This window comes from Hirundo rustica, chromosome 2, assembly GCF_015227805.2.
Source record: "Hirundo rustica isolate bHirRus1 chromosome 2, bHirRus1.pri.v3, whole genome shotgun sequence".
NCBI lineage: Eukaryota > Metazoa > Chordata > Aves > Passeriformes > Hirundinidae > Hirundo > Hirundo rustica.
This window is the reverse complement of record NC_053451.1, coordinates 20,631,199-20,648,891: the sequence shown is the minus strand read 5'-3', so window position 1 is coordinate 20,648,891 and position 17,693 is coordinate 20,631,199. Positions and strand designations below refer to the sequence as shown.

At 43.0% G+C, this 17,693-nt stretch overlaps 2 protein-coding genes across 5 annotated transcripts; both read left to right on the top strand.

The window, feature by feature from the left end:
* Positions 1-19: 19 nt before the first annotated feature.
* TRMT10C (tRNA methyltransferase 10C, mitochondrial RNase P subunit) lies at positions 20-3,753 on the top strand. 4 transcript variants are annotated; one of them, XM_040056564.2, is made up of 3 exons: positions 20-49; positions 1,660-1,802; positions 2,002-3,753. In XM_040056564.2, the coding sequence occupies exon 3, from the start codon at positions 2,033-2,035 to the stop codon at positions 3,284-3,286; it is 1,254 nt and encodes a 417-aa protein (XP_039912498.1). In that variant the 5' UTR covers positions 20-49; positions 1,660-1,802; positions 2,002-2,032; the 3' UTR covers positions 3,287-3,753. The 4 variants fall into 4 exon arrangements, with proteins under 4 accessions (XP_039912498.1, XP_039912500.1, XP_039912499.1 ...); XM_040056566.2 differs by having other exon boundaries at positions 31-49; positions 1,701-1,802; XM_040056565.1 differs by lacking the exon at positions 20-49 and adding an exon at positions 62-170 and having other exon boundaries at positions 1,701-1,802.
* Positions 3,754-5,483: 1,730 nt separating this feature from the next.
* Positions 5,484-14,608, top strand: PCNP (PEST proteolytic signal containing nuclear protein). The gene is made up of 5 exons (XM_040055075.1): positions 5,484-5,569; positions 8,982-9,202; positions 11,153-11,227; positions 11,715-11,770; positions 12,654-14,608. Exons 1-5 carry the CDS (start codon positions 5,515-5,517, stop codon positions 12,781-12,783), a joined length of 537 nt encoding a protein of 178 aa, XP_039911009.1. The 5' UTR covers positions 5,484-5,514; the 3' UTR covers positions 12,784-14,608.
* The last annotated feature ends 3,085 nt before the right edge of the window (positions 14,609-17,693 follow it).

Sequence of the window (17,693 nt, the reverse complement as noted above, 5' to 3'; positions counted from 1 at the left end):
GAGGGACGCGCCGCGGGCCCGCCCCGCGCAGGCGCAGCGGCTCCGCGAGGTGAGCGGCGGTGGCGGCGCGGTCGGTGCCGGCGGTGACCGCGGGGCGGATCGGGGCCCGCCCGCTCCTGCCCTGCCAAACCGAGCCTCGGCGGGCGGGAGCGCGGCCGGAGATCGGGCAGGTGCTTCTCGCCACCCGCGGCGCGGTGCCCCGGAGGCCGCGGTCCGAGCGGGCCCCGGCGCAGCGCGGGGAGCGGACGCGGCGGTGTCCCCGGGAGGGCTGGGGCCGCAGCGGGGCTGTGGGGCGTGAGCTGGCGCTCAGCGGCTCGGGCACTCTTGGGGTGGTTTAAAAGTTCTTAAGCAGCGTGGATCTTAAGATCTTAAGCAGTGCTGATCCCCTGCAGCCGACCTCATCAGTGAGTGTCCAAAGGGAGTGCCAAAAGTATGGAATCAGGCTCTGCTCCGTGGTGTTAAGCCATGGGACAACAGGCAACTGGCAGAAACTGATGCAGAGTTCCACCTGAACATTAGGAAGAACTTCTTTACCCTGCAGGTGACCGTGCGCTGAACAGGTTGCTCAGAGAGGTTGTGGAGTTTCCCTCACTGGAGATATTCCAGACCTGTCTAGACACAACCTTGTGCCATGTGCTCGGGGACGACCCTGCTTGAGCAGGGAGACTGGACCAGATGATCCACTAGGGCCCCTTCCAGTCTCTGAAATATCAGTGAAGAGCCTTTCTGTTATTGAGATGAGTTGCAGTGAAGTCATGCTAAAATAGAAGGGAAAAAAGAAAAAAAAGAAAAATACCTCAGTGCTACAAATCTAGGTTCTTCAAAGAGCCTGACATTAATTATTGCGGTAATGATGTTAGCGTGAATGACACACTGGAAGGTAACTCGGCTCTATCAAAACTTGTCATCAAGTATTCTGATGGTGTAAATCTGGTGTTCAATATTGACTTAATTGGAGGCTCAGTAATGTAAATGAATTGAGGAACTGATCCCTTGATTTCTCCATGCTTCTTTGATTATTACTTTTGCCAGTAGGTTTAATGCTTCAATGTAAAATTAGGGATACATCTATTGTAACACTTACTTACATATTTTTACATTATTAGGTTGCTTGGTTGTTCTTGTTTCTTTTATCTTATTAATGGTAGAACATGAGAGGTCAACTACCAGTTTTACCAATTACTGTATAATAAAACACATGCCAGGTTATATAACATTTCTAAATAATACACTGCTCTTTCTGTGCCTCTATCTGAGCAGGTACATATTTACAAATCTAATATTAGATTTAACTTCTGGTTCTGTATAGCACATTATTTTCAGTATATTAGGAAGGTTATGAATTGTGATTTAAAAATTAGGAATTCATTCTAGTTTTGTCCAAATGATGTTTCCTCAAGTACTGAAACTACACTGATGATTAGTTCAGTAGCGTGCATAGGCCAAGGAAAGTATTAAGTGTTCTTGGGGGTTTATCTTTTTGCAGACCTTTCATATTTAAATACAAACATGGATAAAATTAATGGGAGTGGGGGGAGTTATGTCCTCAGCTTTATGTGCCTATGCCAGCTTGACAGACAAATTAGCAAAAAAAAAAAAAAGTCTTTCTTGCTTTTCTTGTACTAGTTATTCTTCCATCTCTTCTTTCTTTTTTCACAGGGTAGATAAATTATATAAAAATATTTCTGGTTTCCATGCAGCATTTCACTGGCTTTGGTTGTGAAGGCTCATCATATGATACAGCTAACTGAAAGAGATCTTGGACAGTTATTGAAGGTTGTTTGACTACATCTTGAATTGCAGTAAGTAGAACTGGTTTAAGCTGTTTTTATTTAGGAAACAGTAAAAAATTAAAAACAGTAAAAAACAGTAGAAGGAGCAATTTCTAGCATCCTCCAAGAAGTAACCTATTGTCTGTCAGTGTTACTACGAATAAAAATCTGCATACGTTTTCTTTGTGATTTCTGACAAGTTTTCTCCCCTCTTATTTGTGTTTTGCAGGTAAGTGTTGCAGCACAGTACATGTCTAAGTATGCAGTGTGCTAATATGCTTTTGAGAACAATTGTAAGAAGTTCTGTCCTTCCATTTGCTGCACAGCGTGGGATGAAAAAGGATTTGTTTCCACTCAGTAGAACTCTGAGTCTATCACTTTGTCTGAAGCAGGACAAGCCATGTGAACCCTCAGAAAAACTAGATTTAGATGAGTGGAAGAAGGTAATGAAATCAGGGTTGCAAGAAGAGGTCAGTGAGACGGTCTCGGAGCCTAAGGAGCTTTCCAGTTTGGCTGCTGCCCGTGAGACTTTGGAGATGTGGAGGCTAGCTGGCAGAGCAGTTCCAGAAAATATTAGTGAAGAACAGCTAAAAACTTTTATGGAGTGTCCTTCTAAGTCAGCCAAAAAGAAGTATTTAAAATATTTGCATCTCAAAGAAATTCACAAGAAAAATGACAAAAGAAAGTTGGATGAGAAAAGGGAAAGGAGGCTGGAAGCACAAGATCAAGCTTCAAATACAGATGAGACCAAAAAGAGTCCATTTGTATGTCTGTGGTCCAGCACTATGGATAGAGCATACAACTGGAGGGCTGCTCAGTCCATGATCTTTGGCCAGCCTCTAGTATTTGACATGTCTTATGAAAAGGAAATGTCTGTCCGAGAAGTCGCAAATACAGTGAGACAGATCGTAATGAGTGAAAGCTGCAATCGGAGGTCTGTGGATCCGTTCCACATCCACTTCTGTAACTTCAAAGATGATAGCCTCTATCATAGGGAATTTATCAAGAATTATAGAGAGGCATGGGGCAAACTGCTTATCACAGTGACAGACCAGTGCTACACAGAAATCTTTCCAAAGGATAAGCTCATCTATCTGACAGCTGATTCTCCCAAAGTAATGAAAACGTTTGATCACGACAAGATCTATATCGTTGGGTCAATGGTGGACAAGAGTATAAAAACAGGAGTCTCTTTGGCACGGGCAAAGCGATTAGGACTGGAGACTGCAGCCCTTCCATTGGAGAAGTATTTGCTTTGGAGTACTGGTGCCAAAAATCTCACTCTGGATCAAATGATGCATATTTTATTAACCTTGAAAGATACTGCTGACTGGAAGAAGGCTCTGGAATTCGTTCCGAAAAGGAAATACTGTGGCTTTGTAAACAAACCTGTAAAGGACCTGAAAAAAACGTTAGACCTGATCAACACACTTAAACTTAGAAAGGGACGGGAGGAAGTAGAAAAGCAATTTGCCAAAAACTACCCCAAGAAGTATAAAGTAAAGCAAAAGTAGAGTGATGGGGAGGAGAATGAATTTTTTACACACAAAATGAGTCCTTTAATGCTCCGGCTTCTCGGTACGTCTGGAACTCTGTTCAGCTCTTAATCTCAGAACACGTTTTGTTGCTTACATTTGAAATGACCATTGTTAAGAGTTGGGTTTTTTAAATACTTTAGTGGCCCAGCTGTTTAAATTTATTCACACATTACTGAAATTATGTAAGAGAAATGAGATAACCTGTTGTAAAAAAATAACTCTATATGAAGACTATCAGTCTGTTCAGTTGAACTGTGCTTGGACAAGGGTGATTGTTACTGAATGCAAAGGTCTTCAGAGCTCACTGCTTTGGAGGTTGTCTACAGTTTTATTCTAAAAGATCACTAAGATGAAGTAGAAGAGACTCTCCCATTAGTTCCTGAATCCTCTTGTGTGCAGATGAATTGACCTTTGATAGCTGAACTAAAATGGTTAAAACCTTGTGTGAGTTTGGGTGACTGCACCATTTATTTCTGGACGCTCTATCTGGCACAAATGAAGTCCTTGTTTGGAAGGAATAAGGAAAATTAGTTGACTGAGCCAAAAAAAAAAAAAAAAAAAAAAAAAAATCTTACCTACTTTCATGTAAGATTTTCATCCCAGAGTGCCTGTGTTTTCATGCCATGTAATGTAGATTTCCCAAAGTGCTGGAACTTCTGAGATGGCAAACAGTCCTATTAGTAAATACTTAGAGGAGCAGAGAGCCGTTTAATATTTCTCACAGCTCAAAATGTATTGGCGTCTCTCTGAAGATCTGTGTTCAGGCTGCAGAGCTGCCATGGGCAGCTAAATACGGGGCTGGTGTCTGTAGGATGAGGAGGGCATTCTTTGTGGGAGATGCGTAGTCAGTGATGGCAGATGATGAGCTGGTGGGTACCCACTCCCTGGTGACCTCTTCCTCAGTGCTGTTGCAGGGTGGGGGTTGGAAGGCCGAAGATTCCCTACCCCGATACTGCCCTTCACTGCCTGTTGTGAGGTGCAGGGGCCTCCAGGCATGGATAACCTCTGGTGCAGGGAAAGACCTGGTTCCTTTCAGCTGTGTGTGGTTGGGAAGTACACAAAGCTTCATCCTAGGGTGGTGTTCCAGGTGATGCTTGAGAGCTGCCTCCAGCTCCCTGGGATGCCCTGAAGTGCAAAGACTGGCTGTATGGGTGTGTGTGCCTCACTCAGGCAGACTCTTTCCTCAAGGGAGGAAGAGACAACAGTGGAGCTACATTCTGCTGAGCATCATAGAACTGTGGAATGGTTTGGCTGGAAGGGGTCTCATCTAGTTCCAACCCCCTGCCATGCGCTGGCTGCCATGTCCCTCCTGTCATTTGCTCTTCCTCCATACAAACAGCCTCTTCTGATCTGCAGAGTGGCTTGCACACTGGGCTGGGGAAGGGGCAAGGTCTCTGCTCACTTAAACTCGTATTACAGGATCACAGATGGGCAGGTTGGAAAGGGCCACAATGGGACATCTGGTCCAATGCTCCCGAATCAAACAGGGTCATCCGAGAGCACGTGGCACAGGGATGCATCTGGATGGTTCTTGCCTATCTTCAGTGAGGGAGACTCCACACCCCCTCTGAGCAACCTGTTCCAGTGCTCGGTCTTTACTGCACAGTAAAGAAGTTCTTCCTCACGTTCAGGTGGAACTCCTGTGCGTCAGTTTTTGCCCATTACTTCTTGTCCCATTGTTTGGCACCACCGAGCTCCTTGCACTACCTCCACACACTCTAGGTATTTATACACACCGAGGAGGCGGTGAGGTAATGCTGTTTGTCAATCACGGAAGGTAACGGTTAAACCACGCGCAGTGAGGAGGCCGCGGCAGCGCGCGTGGTTCCTCCGCAGCCCCGAGACGCAGAGGCTCCGGGTGCGATGCCGGGAGTGCCGGGGGGTGGCTGCTTTCCCCGCTTTCCCGGGGGGAGGGACTGGAAGCCGTGCCCACGTGCGCAGCGGCTCCGGACGAGCGTCAGGCCGGCGCCGCTCGGCGCGCTCCCGCCGTTCCCGGCGCGCTCCCGCCGTTCCCGGCACGCTCCCGCTGTTCCCGGCGCGCTCCCGCTGTTCCCGGCGCGCTCCCGCTGTTCCCGCCGCTCGCGCCGCGCCATCCCCCGCGCGCCGCAGGGGCGGGGCCGGCCCGGACTCGAGCGGGGCCTCGCGGGGGCGGGCCCGAGCGGCGCGCGTGCGCGGCGCGTGAGGCGGCGGAGGAGGCGGGGAAAATGGCGGACGGCAGAACCGAGGGGGAGAAGGCGAAGCGGCCGCAGCCCGCAGGAGGTGAACATGTAGCGCCTCTCGCCGCGGAGCTGTGGGGTGGGAGCGGGGTTCGGGCCGGTCCGGCGGGGGTGGAGGGGTCCGGGTGTGCCTCACCGGGCCGTGCGGTGCCCGGCCCTGCGGGGAGAGTGGGTGGCCCGGGCCTGAGGGGGCTGCGCTGGAGGAGAGGCCGAGTCGGGCCTGCTGTGCTCAGCTTTACAGGCGCTTTCGTAAAAGCACGCCAGCTTCTCCTTGTCCGTGCAAACGCGCTATTTCTCTCGTAAAAATACACGGAATACTTACGCCGTTTTGAGCGAAATAGGACTGTTGCTTTCTGTCGGGATGAAGACAGAGCCTTAAAGATTAACTTTCAACAATTATGGTACCTTTTTACCTTTTTTATAAATGGGTGCGGTGAATATTCTTTAATTAGTGTTTTAAGCATTTGGGTGGTTTTTGGGTTTTTTTTGCTATGCAACAATCTATGTTTGCTGTTTGGTCTCGTAGTACTTATATTGTGACTGGACATTCCTGTCATTTCTGCACTATTTGGTATGAAAATTTCAACTGTATGTTTCTTTTCTTTCTTCCCTTAGCTTAAAGTTGAGAGGACAGTATCTTTGCAAAGACAAAGCTTTTCTTTCAAAGTGCTTCTTTTTTTTAGTTGGGTTTTGGTGGGGTTTTATTTTTTGGTTTCAGTATATATGTAGGGAGAAGGCACTTCTTAGATATGTTGAAAAATTAAGTCAGGCTTGTAAGCCAGTTAGGATAGCCTCAGCAGTGAATGTGATGTCTGATAATGGCTGACATTTGAACAGTATTGATTTTAGGTAGTTCCTTTGACTCTTGGTTCTCTGTTGGCTTTTATTTTTTGGTAGTGGTATTGGGTGGTTTTTTGTACTAGTAGTACAGTAACTGGGCAGCATCAGTAATTCATACTGTCTTGTGTACGGTTTTGTGTGCTGAAACATGATCTGAATGAGTTGAGGTACCTTGGCTCTAAGGAAAAACAGCTGTTCCCCGGGGATTTTTGAAAGCAATTTGCAGTCTTTGGCTTTTGCTGAGATACCTTAAAATTAACTTAATTGTGACTGCTTTCTTCCCATATGCCCCAGTGGTCTCACTCCCAGGGATAGCAGATCCTGAAATGCTGTGCAGCTGGCACTGTCACTCTTGTCACTTCAGCCACCTGGACAGTGGAAGTTGTCCACTCGTGTGGTTTGTTGATACACATGAGGAAAACTTAGCTGTGAAGTAGGACAACTTTTTATGTCTGCAACCCATGAAAAGGGCACTAGCCAGTCTAGTTTGGAAGTAGTACTGGTGCTTTCTGTAGGTGAAGTATGAGCTCCAGGAAACAATAAAGCAGCCTTGAGATCTTGGAATATATATATATATATGGACTGGCATGGGAGATGGGAGAGACCTGTTTAATGGTTAATATGTTTGCATTTCTGTTCCCTGCAGAAACCAAACAGCACAACAGCTCCCTCCCCACCTTCCGCAATTTTCCTGTGCCCCTTACAGCTCTCTCTGCAAGCAAGAGTGTTTCTTTCAGCAGAGTGGAGTTCATCCTTTGTCAAGCCCAGCAGAAATAACACTCAGGATGCAGTGTTGATAGGAGCTAATTCTGAGTGAGATGCTCTTTAGGATTTGGTGGGAAAACAGATGTGGGTAGATTCAAGGCTTCACCTTGTGCTTAGCAGTATTTGAGAATTTGCACTTAAGAGAAGGAAGCTGTAAGAAGTAGTGTAAGAACCTTCCAGCTAGCACTAGTGTAGGAACCTGGACTGGTTCCCTGTGCCCTGAATTTTGGGCTGCTATGGATTTTGTATGTTATGAAAAAGAAGGCTTCAGCCTATGGCTCCAGCACTTTTAAGGCCAGTGAATCTTCTACCGACCCTTGAATCACAGTCTCTAGTGTACTGAGACTGGACTTGGAACATTCTGTTTCATGTGATTTCATGGACTGGCTGTGAGGATGCTCTCACAGTCTCTGCAGACTGCTGTTGGGTAACCTGTGCTAGGACAGCTACCAGTACCCAAGGTCACCTGTGTAAATTTTGATTGTTTCTCTTTCCTCCTTTGTTTTCATCTTTATATTTTCTGGATCAAATTTCTAGTACCATTTTTAGTATATTTTTAATGATTAAAGTTACTTTTTTTTGTGATCTGCCATATTTCTGAAGGCGAATGATAAATCCATTTTGGTTTCAATCACTTATTATCTTGATACCTGTAAGAAAGGGGTAGAAGTGGTATATTCTGCTGCTTATGATGTGCGAAATAGCAGACAAATATATATATATAGAGTCCCTAGCTCTTCTCTTTCCGGATGTTGTTTGCGCTTTTTTTTTTTTTTTTTTTTTTTTTTTTTCCCTCAGAGCTAAAATCTTGTTGACCCCCAGTTCAGACTTTCTTCTCTCCCATTGCTTCATCTTATGTAGTAGCTTTTTGCAATAGCAGTGCAAAGAGCTTCATCCCCTGATGGTTGGGATTTGCTGGGCATGGAAGGTGCTCTTCTCCATTTGATGTGATGAGGAACTTGTGCTAGCTCCAGTTGTTTTAAACTGCTACTGTGAGCATTTCCCTGTCCATTCCTTAATTTGTGTTGGTTTTTCCCCTCTTCTGCTACTGCAGTGGTTTGCTTATTTCAGCAGCAGGGAGGTGTCTTTTTGCTGAAGCATTTACTCTCTTCAGCATGAGTTTTCCAAGGACACCTTTGTCTCTTGGTGTAGCTGAAGAAGCTGATTTTATAGGAGTGGAAGTGTTACTTGAATGCTTTTTCTCTATGGATCACTGTTCAGCTGCTATGTTTTTCATGACTATAGAAAAACAGAAAAGATGAAAAATATATATATATGTTTTTTTAGTGCTGATTCCTTCCTCAAGCAGAGCTTGGCAGATTTATTACAGATGAGATGCGGACAAGCAGTGACTTGAAACATGATTGAGACAGCCGGCCTCGCTGTAGTCACTCCCGTGATTTTAGAGTTGGGCCAGACAAGCCTAGAGACTGGCATGGACATGATTTTGTAGAAATTTAATAGAATTAATTTTAACTTAGATTATCTACTCTAGATTTGGAATTGGGATTCCAATTATGAAAGCTTATATGTGGCAACTTAAAACCTTAAAAAGATTTAGTCATCTACATTTAATTTACTACATGAACTTTGACTTCCATACTAAATAAAGAGATGGTGCTTCAGGATTGTTTTCCTGGCTCATACAAGAAGTTCTTTACACGTAGTGGAGAGCTTGCAGTTTTTTCTCTTGTGTTTTGCTGTCCACTAAATATACATTGGTGGAAACTGCTGTCACTAAAAACATCTAACCTATTGCACCCAAAGTATAATGCTTTTTGAGGTTGCTGCTCCCATCAATCTGCTCAGTAAAAGTAGCTCATCTTGGTAAGTTGTTTCGACTTCACCAGGACCTGAAGAAGAGGCAGAAAAACCTGTGAAAACTAAGACTGTTTCTTCCAGTAATGGAGGAGAAAGTTCGAGTCGCAGCGCAGAGAAACGGGCAGCTAATGAAGAAGCCGAAGACTTCACCACAAAGCCTGCTCCTGCCAAAATGTCCAAGTTTGGATTTTCCATAGGCAGTCAGACAACAAAGAAGGCATCTGCAATATCCATCAAACTGGGAGCAAATGTAAGTTTACTGGGGGCTTTTAATTTTAGGGAAACTGAGGGAAAAGGGAAGTACTTTGGGGAGGCTCCCTTGCAGAGGGAAACCTTGAATTCCTGTGGGGGTAAAGTTTAAGCAGGCGTTGCAGGGTCAGCTAGTTGTGCATGTGTAAGTACTTCAAGGTGATTAATAACAGGTCAGTAGTCTCAGGAATCATAAGACTTGATTTAAATGAACTGTAGATCTTTGAACATACAGAATAATTCTGTAATGAGATTTGATATGCCTGCAATAATTTCCTGAGGGAAATGAGCAGACTTGGTAAGCTGTTCAGGCTAATTTGAAATGCATGCTGGGAGCTTCATTGCATAGGATGCTTAAAGCTAGAAGAAAGCATCTAGATGGCTTAATAGGTTGTCTTCCACTCCGAAGATCTTATTTTAGTAAGGGGAATTGTAGCATATTTCCATGACTTTGCCATTTCCATGTTCTTTGCAAGGTCAGTATGATTTATTTGTGTTAAATGCAAGAGATGGGACTTTGTTACATAGGTTTCTAAGAATTCTGATCCCCTTGATTGTCCAGCACAAGGTATCCTTGTGCTTGTTCGGATGGGAATCTGATGACTCTCTGTACTTCCAGAGCAGTCCTCCACTGGCTTGGCCAAGGACAAGCCAGGGGCTGCCTCTCTGTTTAAAACAGTTCATTTACATTTCCCACTTATCACTGTGATGGTTATGTTATGAGTAGTTGTCTGCACCAAATTCAAACTGTAATAGTGAAAACCTTGCACCTGCAATGCCAGCATTTTAGAGACCTGCAGAGGATTCAAAGGGTGCTCTGTTATTTTGAGATGGAAGGGAGATGTGGGCTGGCAGCATTTTAGGGTATAAATGCAGTCAGGTCAGCTTGGACTTTGGAAAAATAGACAAGGCTTCCTTTCAGCTTCTAGCATGCTTCAGTTTCTCACGTCCAAAGCGGCAATAAATTTGGCTCAGGAATTCTGGTTCACTGAATTTAGTGGGTGACTGACAGTGCACCAGATGGGGCAGTGCTGAAATTTACCCTGTTTCTTTTCAGTCATTTTTGCTCCCCTAGTACATTCCCCTTTCCTTGGGCACAAATGTTTTAATAATGGTGTAGTATTTACATGTTGGGCAGTATCAGTGCAGAGCAGCTGTAGGCAGTTGCATAAGGGCTCTGCTGCAGTACCAGCTTCTAGGAGTGTGTGCTAAAGAATTGCCAGTAAAGGCAAAAAGGAGAAGGCACTGTACAGGATTGATTTAGTACTATAGTAGCCAACTGTTACTAGTAACTCGGTGTTTTTCTCAGTGGTGTTGGAGTAACTTTTGGTACCACCATTGTATTACATATAACGCTTGTGAGTTTGACAGCTTCCCAAACTTTATATAGAGGAATAAAAAATTGGAATTAAAATAAATATTTAAAGAAACTTGATATTAATCGGACTGTGTCATAGATAACTGATAGTAGTTTAAAAGCTTTGAATTGTTTTAGGCCAGAAAGCTGCCACATTGTTAAAACTGAAGAAAATAAACGTACTAATTTTTTTTCTGACATAGATGGATAAGAATATCCCAAAAGAATAATGCAAATAGTGACAGAGTAAAATTTTGAATACCACAAGTTATTCAGGTTCTGTTTTAATTGTTCATGTAATACACCAGTGGCTGAGTACCCCTGCAGTGTGCTAGAAAGTTAAGACCTGTATGTGGGGAGTTGTAATATGAGAGGGCTCAGCTTGCTGCTCAGAGTGATCACACTTAAATGAGCAGTCATTTTCCTTTTTTAATTACAGAATCCTTTATGTGCTTGATTCAGACAAAAACTTTTCCCCCTGGTTGACCATTTCAGGAAGATATTTGACTTAATTTTACCAAAATACTTAAAAAGCCAAGGGTAGCTTTTTTGAGTTATCAGACTTACGTTACTTCTGCATTTTGTCTTTTCCAGAAGCCTAAAGAGCCTGTTCCAACTCTGGCTCCAAAAACCCTTTCTGTAGCAGCAGCTTTCAATGAAGATGAAGATGTGAGTAATAAGCCAGTGATCAACACAAAATACCATTCGTGTGGTAGGCAGAGAGAGTGGGTTATTTATGGTTCTTAACGTAAATGTCAGGAATTTTCAGCCTAGAAGCATCTCTTTTGACTCTGATTAAGAACGTACAATAGCTCTATGTTGATTTAAGAAACCATTAAAACGTTGGTAACTTCTCCCTGAAAATAAGATCCACAACATAATTTGAATTAATACTTGCTTTCTCTAGGCTTGACTAGGGGGAGGCAAAGGAAAAGTTGTGCTTCTGGTTTGCTCTATATTTTGTTGTCATATTACTGCTCCTTCTTGCATAGGGTTGAAGAAAGGAATTTGTATTTTGTTGTGTAACGGTGTAGGGCCTCCATTGTGCCCAAGGTCACTTTTGCTGCCCTGCCGGGCTGTAGTGCAGCCTTCATCTTGTCAGGCGTTTGAAGTGTTCAGGCGCCCGGCCCTGCTCTGACCTCCTTTGTCCCCGCAGAGTGAACCAGAGGAAATGCCCCCTGAAGCCAAGATGCGCATGAAGAACATCGGAAGGTAGGGCAGCCTGGAACTGTGCTTTGGACAAGGGCGAGCGTGTGAAATACCTCACCAGCTCAGGGCAGACCTTAAGGATGGTTTGAGAATACAAGGAGGTAGAATAGCTTAAAGAAGCATTTCTCCAGAAACAAGATTTTCAAATGTGTCATCTGCAGGTTAAAAGTGGTACATTTGCATTTGAACTTTGAATCTTATTTACTTTCTTTGTGGAAGAAATTGATTCGGCATTAAATAGAAGCTCATTTTTTTCTTGTAATAGGTTGGGATTCTTGCTTTTCTCTACTTTGTATATTTCTGGTTCTCCCTTTTATAAATTGCCTTGAAGTAGGTAGTCTGGCCACATTTTCAATTCCTGTGAAAGGGGAAGATAAGCATCATCTCTCAGACACAGAATTGCTTCTTTACTTTATAATAAATCATGTCATTCTGCTTGCCAAAGATTTGAGACAGTAGGGGACCAGTCCAAAAATAAGTAGGAACCTTTTCAGAGGAGGCTTCACTTAAATTATGAATGAATTTTGAGAATTTGTATTTTAGAGGTGTTTATCATGATAGCCTGCTTTTAAAGTCAGTCTCTCTGGAAGCTCTCTAGTTTAGTCGTTTTTCTTTTTTCTCCAGTAGCAACTTTGGATCCTCAGTTTCTTAATCTTTGTAGGTGGCAGCAGTTATTGCCACTGCCACTCCTCTCCTGCCCCGTGTCTGTTGCTCTGTTTTGACTTACAATGCACAGATCAGTTCTGTGGCCAGCTTACAGTTGCTAGTAGTGAGGGCTCCTGATGTAACAGAAGGAAATGTGTGGTATTTTCTGGGGCAGACTGGGCTTGAAATTGGCATTTTCCAGTGTCACATGGCTCAACTGCTCATGTTTTACTTTTCACAGGGATACACCAACCTCAGCAGGACCAAATTCGTTTAATAAAGGAAAGCATGGATTTTCTGACAACCAGAAGCTATGGGAACGAAATATAAAATCTCATCTTGGAAATGTCCATGACCAAGAAAATAACTAAACAATGTGGATTACAAGTTGGGTGTTTTGGGGGGAGGGGAGGGTGTAACATTAAAGGAACAGTTTCCTTTTTTAAGAATGGTATGAGACTATCTTTGGAGCCACTTTTTTAAGACTTTGAGTGGTACACTAATAAATGAGTTTGAAATTAGAGGTAATTTATGTTTTGTATACAGATTTCAAGGCATTTGCTAATTTTGTAGTTCATGTGGTTAGTTTCAAAAGGTTACAGATAATAAAGAAATTGGAGTGGTACCTTTTTAAGATAATTTTTTTTGTCAGTGATTAAATAAGGTGGATGAAAAAGGTTACTGTCTCTTTAATCAGGTTAAAATTGAATGCTCTTGCATTCTCACTTTTGGCTCCCTCTTCATAACAGGAGAAAACAGTAGACTCCTAGGAATTCTGCTAAAGAGAGTGAGCAATGTCTTGTGCTAGAAGTGTTACTGGACTATCAATTTGAATATAATCTTACACAGGTAATAATAAGAACCTGGATTTTTTTTTTTTTCCCTGCAGTCACCTTTTGTTAAGTCTCTGCAAACTAGGAATTATGTTGCTCTGAGTGGCTCTGGTAACTTAGCTCTGATTTTGTTTAAAACTTCATGTAGGATGTGTAACCTTCAGTGGCCGTTCTGTCCTACGGAAATGGGCCTTGTCTGTATATTAGATACAGTCTGTAAAGAATAGTCACTACAAAGGTAAATCAGTATTTTCAGTGTGCTCCTTTTAAATCATTAGCCTTGAGTAGTGCTTGTTAGCATTTCCTAGTGGTACATGAAAGCCACCACCAAAAATACAAGCTAATGTACATTAAGCTTCACTTTTGGTTGAAATATTTTTCTTTACTATGCGTAGAAGGAATAAAAGCCACACCAAAAATCAGTAACTCACTGCTTAAGTATGAAAAATCTAAGATGCACTTTCCCTGTCTTGCCATTTAAGACAGAATGCCTTGATACCTGTAACCTCAGTGGACACTATCAGGTCAAAGAATGCTGTATCTGCAGTCCTGATGTTTCTAACAAATGTCAACTTCAGAAATAAAACTTGACCTTTTCCTGCCTGTCTTCCTTTTGCAGTGATTTTCAGCAGTGACATAAATCTGGTCAATTAATTTCTTAGCTTCCATACTGCCAGGAGAGTGCTAAAGGATTTCAGTGCTAGTAATGATCATCTGAATTTCAGTCTAATTTAGATTTTGTACTTGTAAAACATTTTACTAACGGAACTGGTTAAATAAAACATTATCAACAGCAATACCTCCCCTACCCCAAACAAACATAAGGTTCTTTTAAAACTCAAATACCTGATAGTGTCAACCACTAAATTAATTCAGCTGGAAATGGCTGTAGCATTCAATACATGAATTGCTTTCATCCTGCCTCTAAAACTGTCTTCTTGCTAAAGTTGAACTTGCAAGTGCAGAAAGGAAAGTGCATCTTGAAATGTATTTTTTTATTATTATTATTTTAGGAAAGCTCTGACCACATAGACTTTTGAGTTTGTAAGTTCTAAAAATATTTTTTTGTATTTTTGTATTGTATGTGTAATCTTTTTTCTTTTGAAGTCTGATGCAGTTGAATACCTGTAACTGTTTTCATTTAAAAGCCTTGTTATAAACTTAACATAAAAATGTATACATTATTTTTCTTCCATAGCAGAAATATTTTGTTTATTTAAAACAAAGCACACTTTCAAAACTGACATTCAGGACTTCCAAAGCCAATTTGGGCATTACTGGAACTAGGCAAGACAAACTTTTCACCTATTTTCATCACATGTGGTTATGTTTGTCTAAATAAATCCCTTTAAGATAGTGATAATCCATAGTGAATAGCTATTTTCTTGTGCTCCTCAGTACCTGGTTCATATATCAATCCTATAGGATTATCAATATCCTATAGGAATATAAATCACTTGTATAGGAACAAAGTAAAACAGAACTTCAGGTAAGAGAATGACTCAGAGATCTGTTCCTTGTTTTAGTTAACCTACCATCACTTCCTTCCACATCTTTGTATCAAGTAGATGATCATACCCAGAATTTCCTTGTACTTCAATATCATTTATGAAATTGCTAGGTAGAAGAGCAGATGTGCTATGAAATACCTTCCATGCAACTCAGAGAGCAAAAGTTCTATTTATCTACTTACTTCCATGGTCAATAAATAATCCTAGACCTTGTGAGGGACTGCAGAAACTTTGAAATCTTGCCTGAAGGTGAGCAGCGTTCCTGCCTCACACAATGCAAGTCTCCTTCTCTGTGCTTCATCCATCAGGATGGCCTCAGTCTCCTGAGGACTGGGTGTGAAACGAACTGGATTTTGTCACTCCCAGGTGTCTGCTGGTGTTTAATGTCTGATGCTTGTGAGAACAAACTGACTGATTGGAACAATCATCAAGGCAAGAATAGCTGGGATTAACTTGAACTGTAGGCTCTTGCTAGAGTAGTCATGTTTTTTGCATGCAGAGAGGTTTGTATTAGTGTGTGGTGTTTTTTGTGGTGGTTTTTTTTTGTTGTTGTTTGGTTTGGCTTTTTTTTTCTAAGGATGTTCAAGAATCCTGAAACTCCTGATAAACGATCGCATTTAGCTCTGTTGAAGTGCTTCCAGGAGGTATGCTGAGACCTTGAACTGCTGTGTGTGCCTGGCAGTGGCTGAAATGCCAGCTTGTGTGGTTTCATCCCACTGGGCTCACGCTTGCTTAGCAGGAGTTGGCACCTGAGCAGCCTGCAGACCACTGATGACATAAGGTGAAGGTATGAGCAGTTAACCAGTAACCTCTGTGCTGTCCTGCAGCTTGGGTGTTCTGAGCCTGCTGGCTTGTAAATGGATCCAAACTCATCTAACTATATTAAAATAATAAAAAAGCCTAACTCCCCCCCCCCAAACAAACAAACAAACAAACAAAAACCAACCCAAAAACCAAAAGGCAAGAAAAGTCCCCACCCCAAAATCCAAAACAAAACAGCCCCACCCGTGTGGTGAACTGCTGGTGGCAGTGTTTCCCTCCGGGCTGGGTGTAACCCCTTACTAATGGCATTCCTTTAAAGCACAGGAGGTGCATTGTCATGATTCTCAGAATGAAGATTTCATCAGCAGGAAGGAGTCCCCAGCCTGTCTCTAAGATAACTGAGGGGTGCCAGTTCACAGCTTGTGCAGTGTTGGAGGTGACCCAATCCCAGTATTCACTGAATTTTGGCAATACCAACGGTGGTCCTCCCAGGAGCACTGTGGCAGCCGCAGTTGCCATCAGGCCTGGTGAGCTTCATCTCCGTGGCTGCCAGGTTTGTAGAGCACCCTTCTGTCAAAACTCCTAGGACTCTGCTGAGTTCTGTGTGCTGCCAGTGGCTTTACCAAAGTTGGCTTTCCGAAGAGACTTGGGAGGAAAAGTCAGCTTTTGAGAAAGTGGCAGCTTCTGTTTCATGAAGAGGCAAATGGGTTTTAAACTATTGGAATTTACTGGTGTCACTAGAACTCTTTATTAAGATAAATCCATTTGGAGGAGCTACAGGGTTTCAAGAAGGCTTTTTGTGTGTGTATGTGGCAGCCTTAAAGGGTGTTCTGCAAAGAAGTTTTTTTGAATTCCTTTTATAACCACAAGTTAAGGAATGCTGAGTAGTTCTGCTCTTAAGCTACAAAAGGGAAAGTTATGTTCCAAACTCAATGATTTTGTTTGGTGCCTCTGGCACGACTCACTAGAATACCATAAATACTGGATAATTAACAGTTTGCTTTTTTAATTTATCCTGTTAATGCATCCCTTATTTCTTCTGGTTTCATTAACAAAAATATCTACTGTTGTCTAATTTTGAAATATTTGGTATCTTATATAGTGCTCATGTCTAATAATGTGGAGCCATTGCCTGGGGGTAGGTGTGTGGTTATCCAGGGAATTAAAAGCACAGAACATCAGCTGTTACTTTAACTCTGGACACAGCATGTTCAGTTTGTGTTTGCAAACTTGCATTTAGCAGTCTGCAGTGGTGGGAGCCCACGATTCACTGCCTGAAGCTCTTGCAGCTTTTTGAGGTCTGAACACTCCAATGCCAGCTGCCCCTCAGGCTGGGTAAGGAGGAGGCAGGAGTGCCTGGTAATCGGAGCATGGAGTTCCTGATACAGCGGCATGAAACGAGGTCTGGAAAACCTGCTCAGCGTGTGGCTCAGTTCTTAAACTTGGTTCTTGGGATTGTATTTCCTGATGAGATGGATATGCAAAAAACGTGTGCGGTTCTGTAGCAAGAGTTCCACTGAAAGTTGAAGTCATGAGCCCATACTGATGTTTTCCTAGCAGTACAAGTTATTAGTCTAAAGTTAATGCAAGTTATAATAAAAATAGAATTATCTCTCCTCCCCCATCTTCCCCTAATTTGTAAACATGGTAGTCTCATAAAAGATGTTGGCTGATGCTCAGTAGGTCATTAGAGAATCACAGGTGTGCCTTGGTGACAAGTGTGGCTGTGGGAGCCCTCCCCACTCCCAGCAGCTGCCTTGGCCCTGAGCAGGTAACTGTGAAACCAGGGCCTAAAGGAGTGCTTTACTTCTCTTACTCAGGTGCTTGTGTGACAATCCTGTTCACAGGTGAAATTTAAAGCCATGACAAGAAGAGCCTGCACTACTCCACATCTAAAAGCACCACTTAACTCAGCAATGCTGGAAGGCAGGGCACTTGATCCCTGAGGAGAGACAAAGCCTGCAGCACAAAACTCTTCCATGGGGAACAAGAAAAACTTCCTTTACGCTATGTTCTTTAAAGGTCACATGAGACTTAGAAGGATGCTCCCCAACTGCACTGCACTTGAGGGTGACAAGAGTGACCAGGGCCTCTCGCCTGCAGCAGCTGGAATTTCTCTGCAGGAGAAAAGGCCTCTGTTAAGAGCTGCTCCAGAGCTGCTGGGGGGGGTCCACC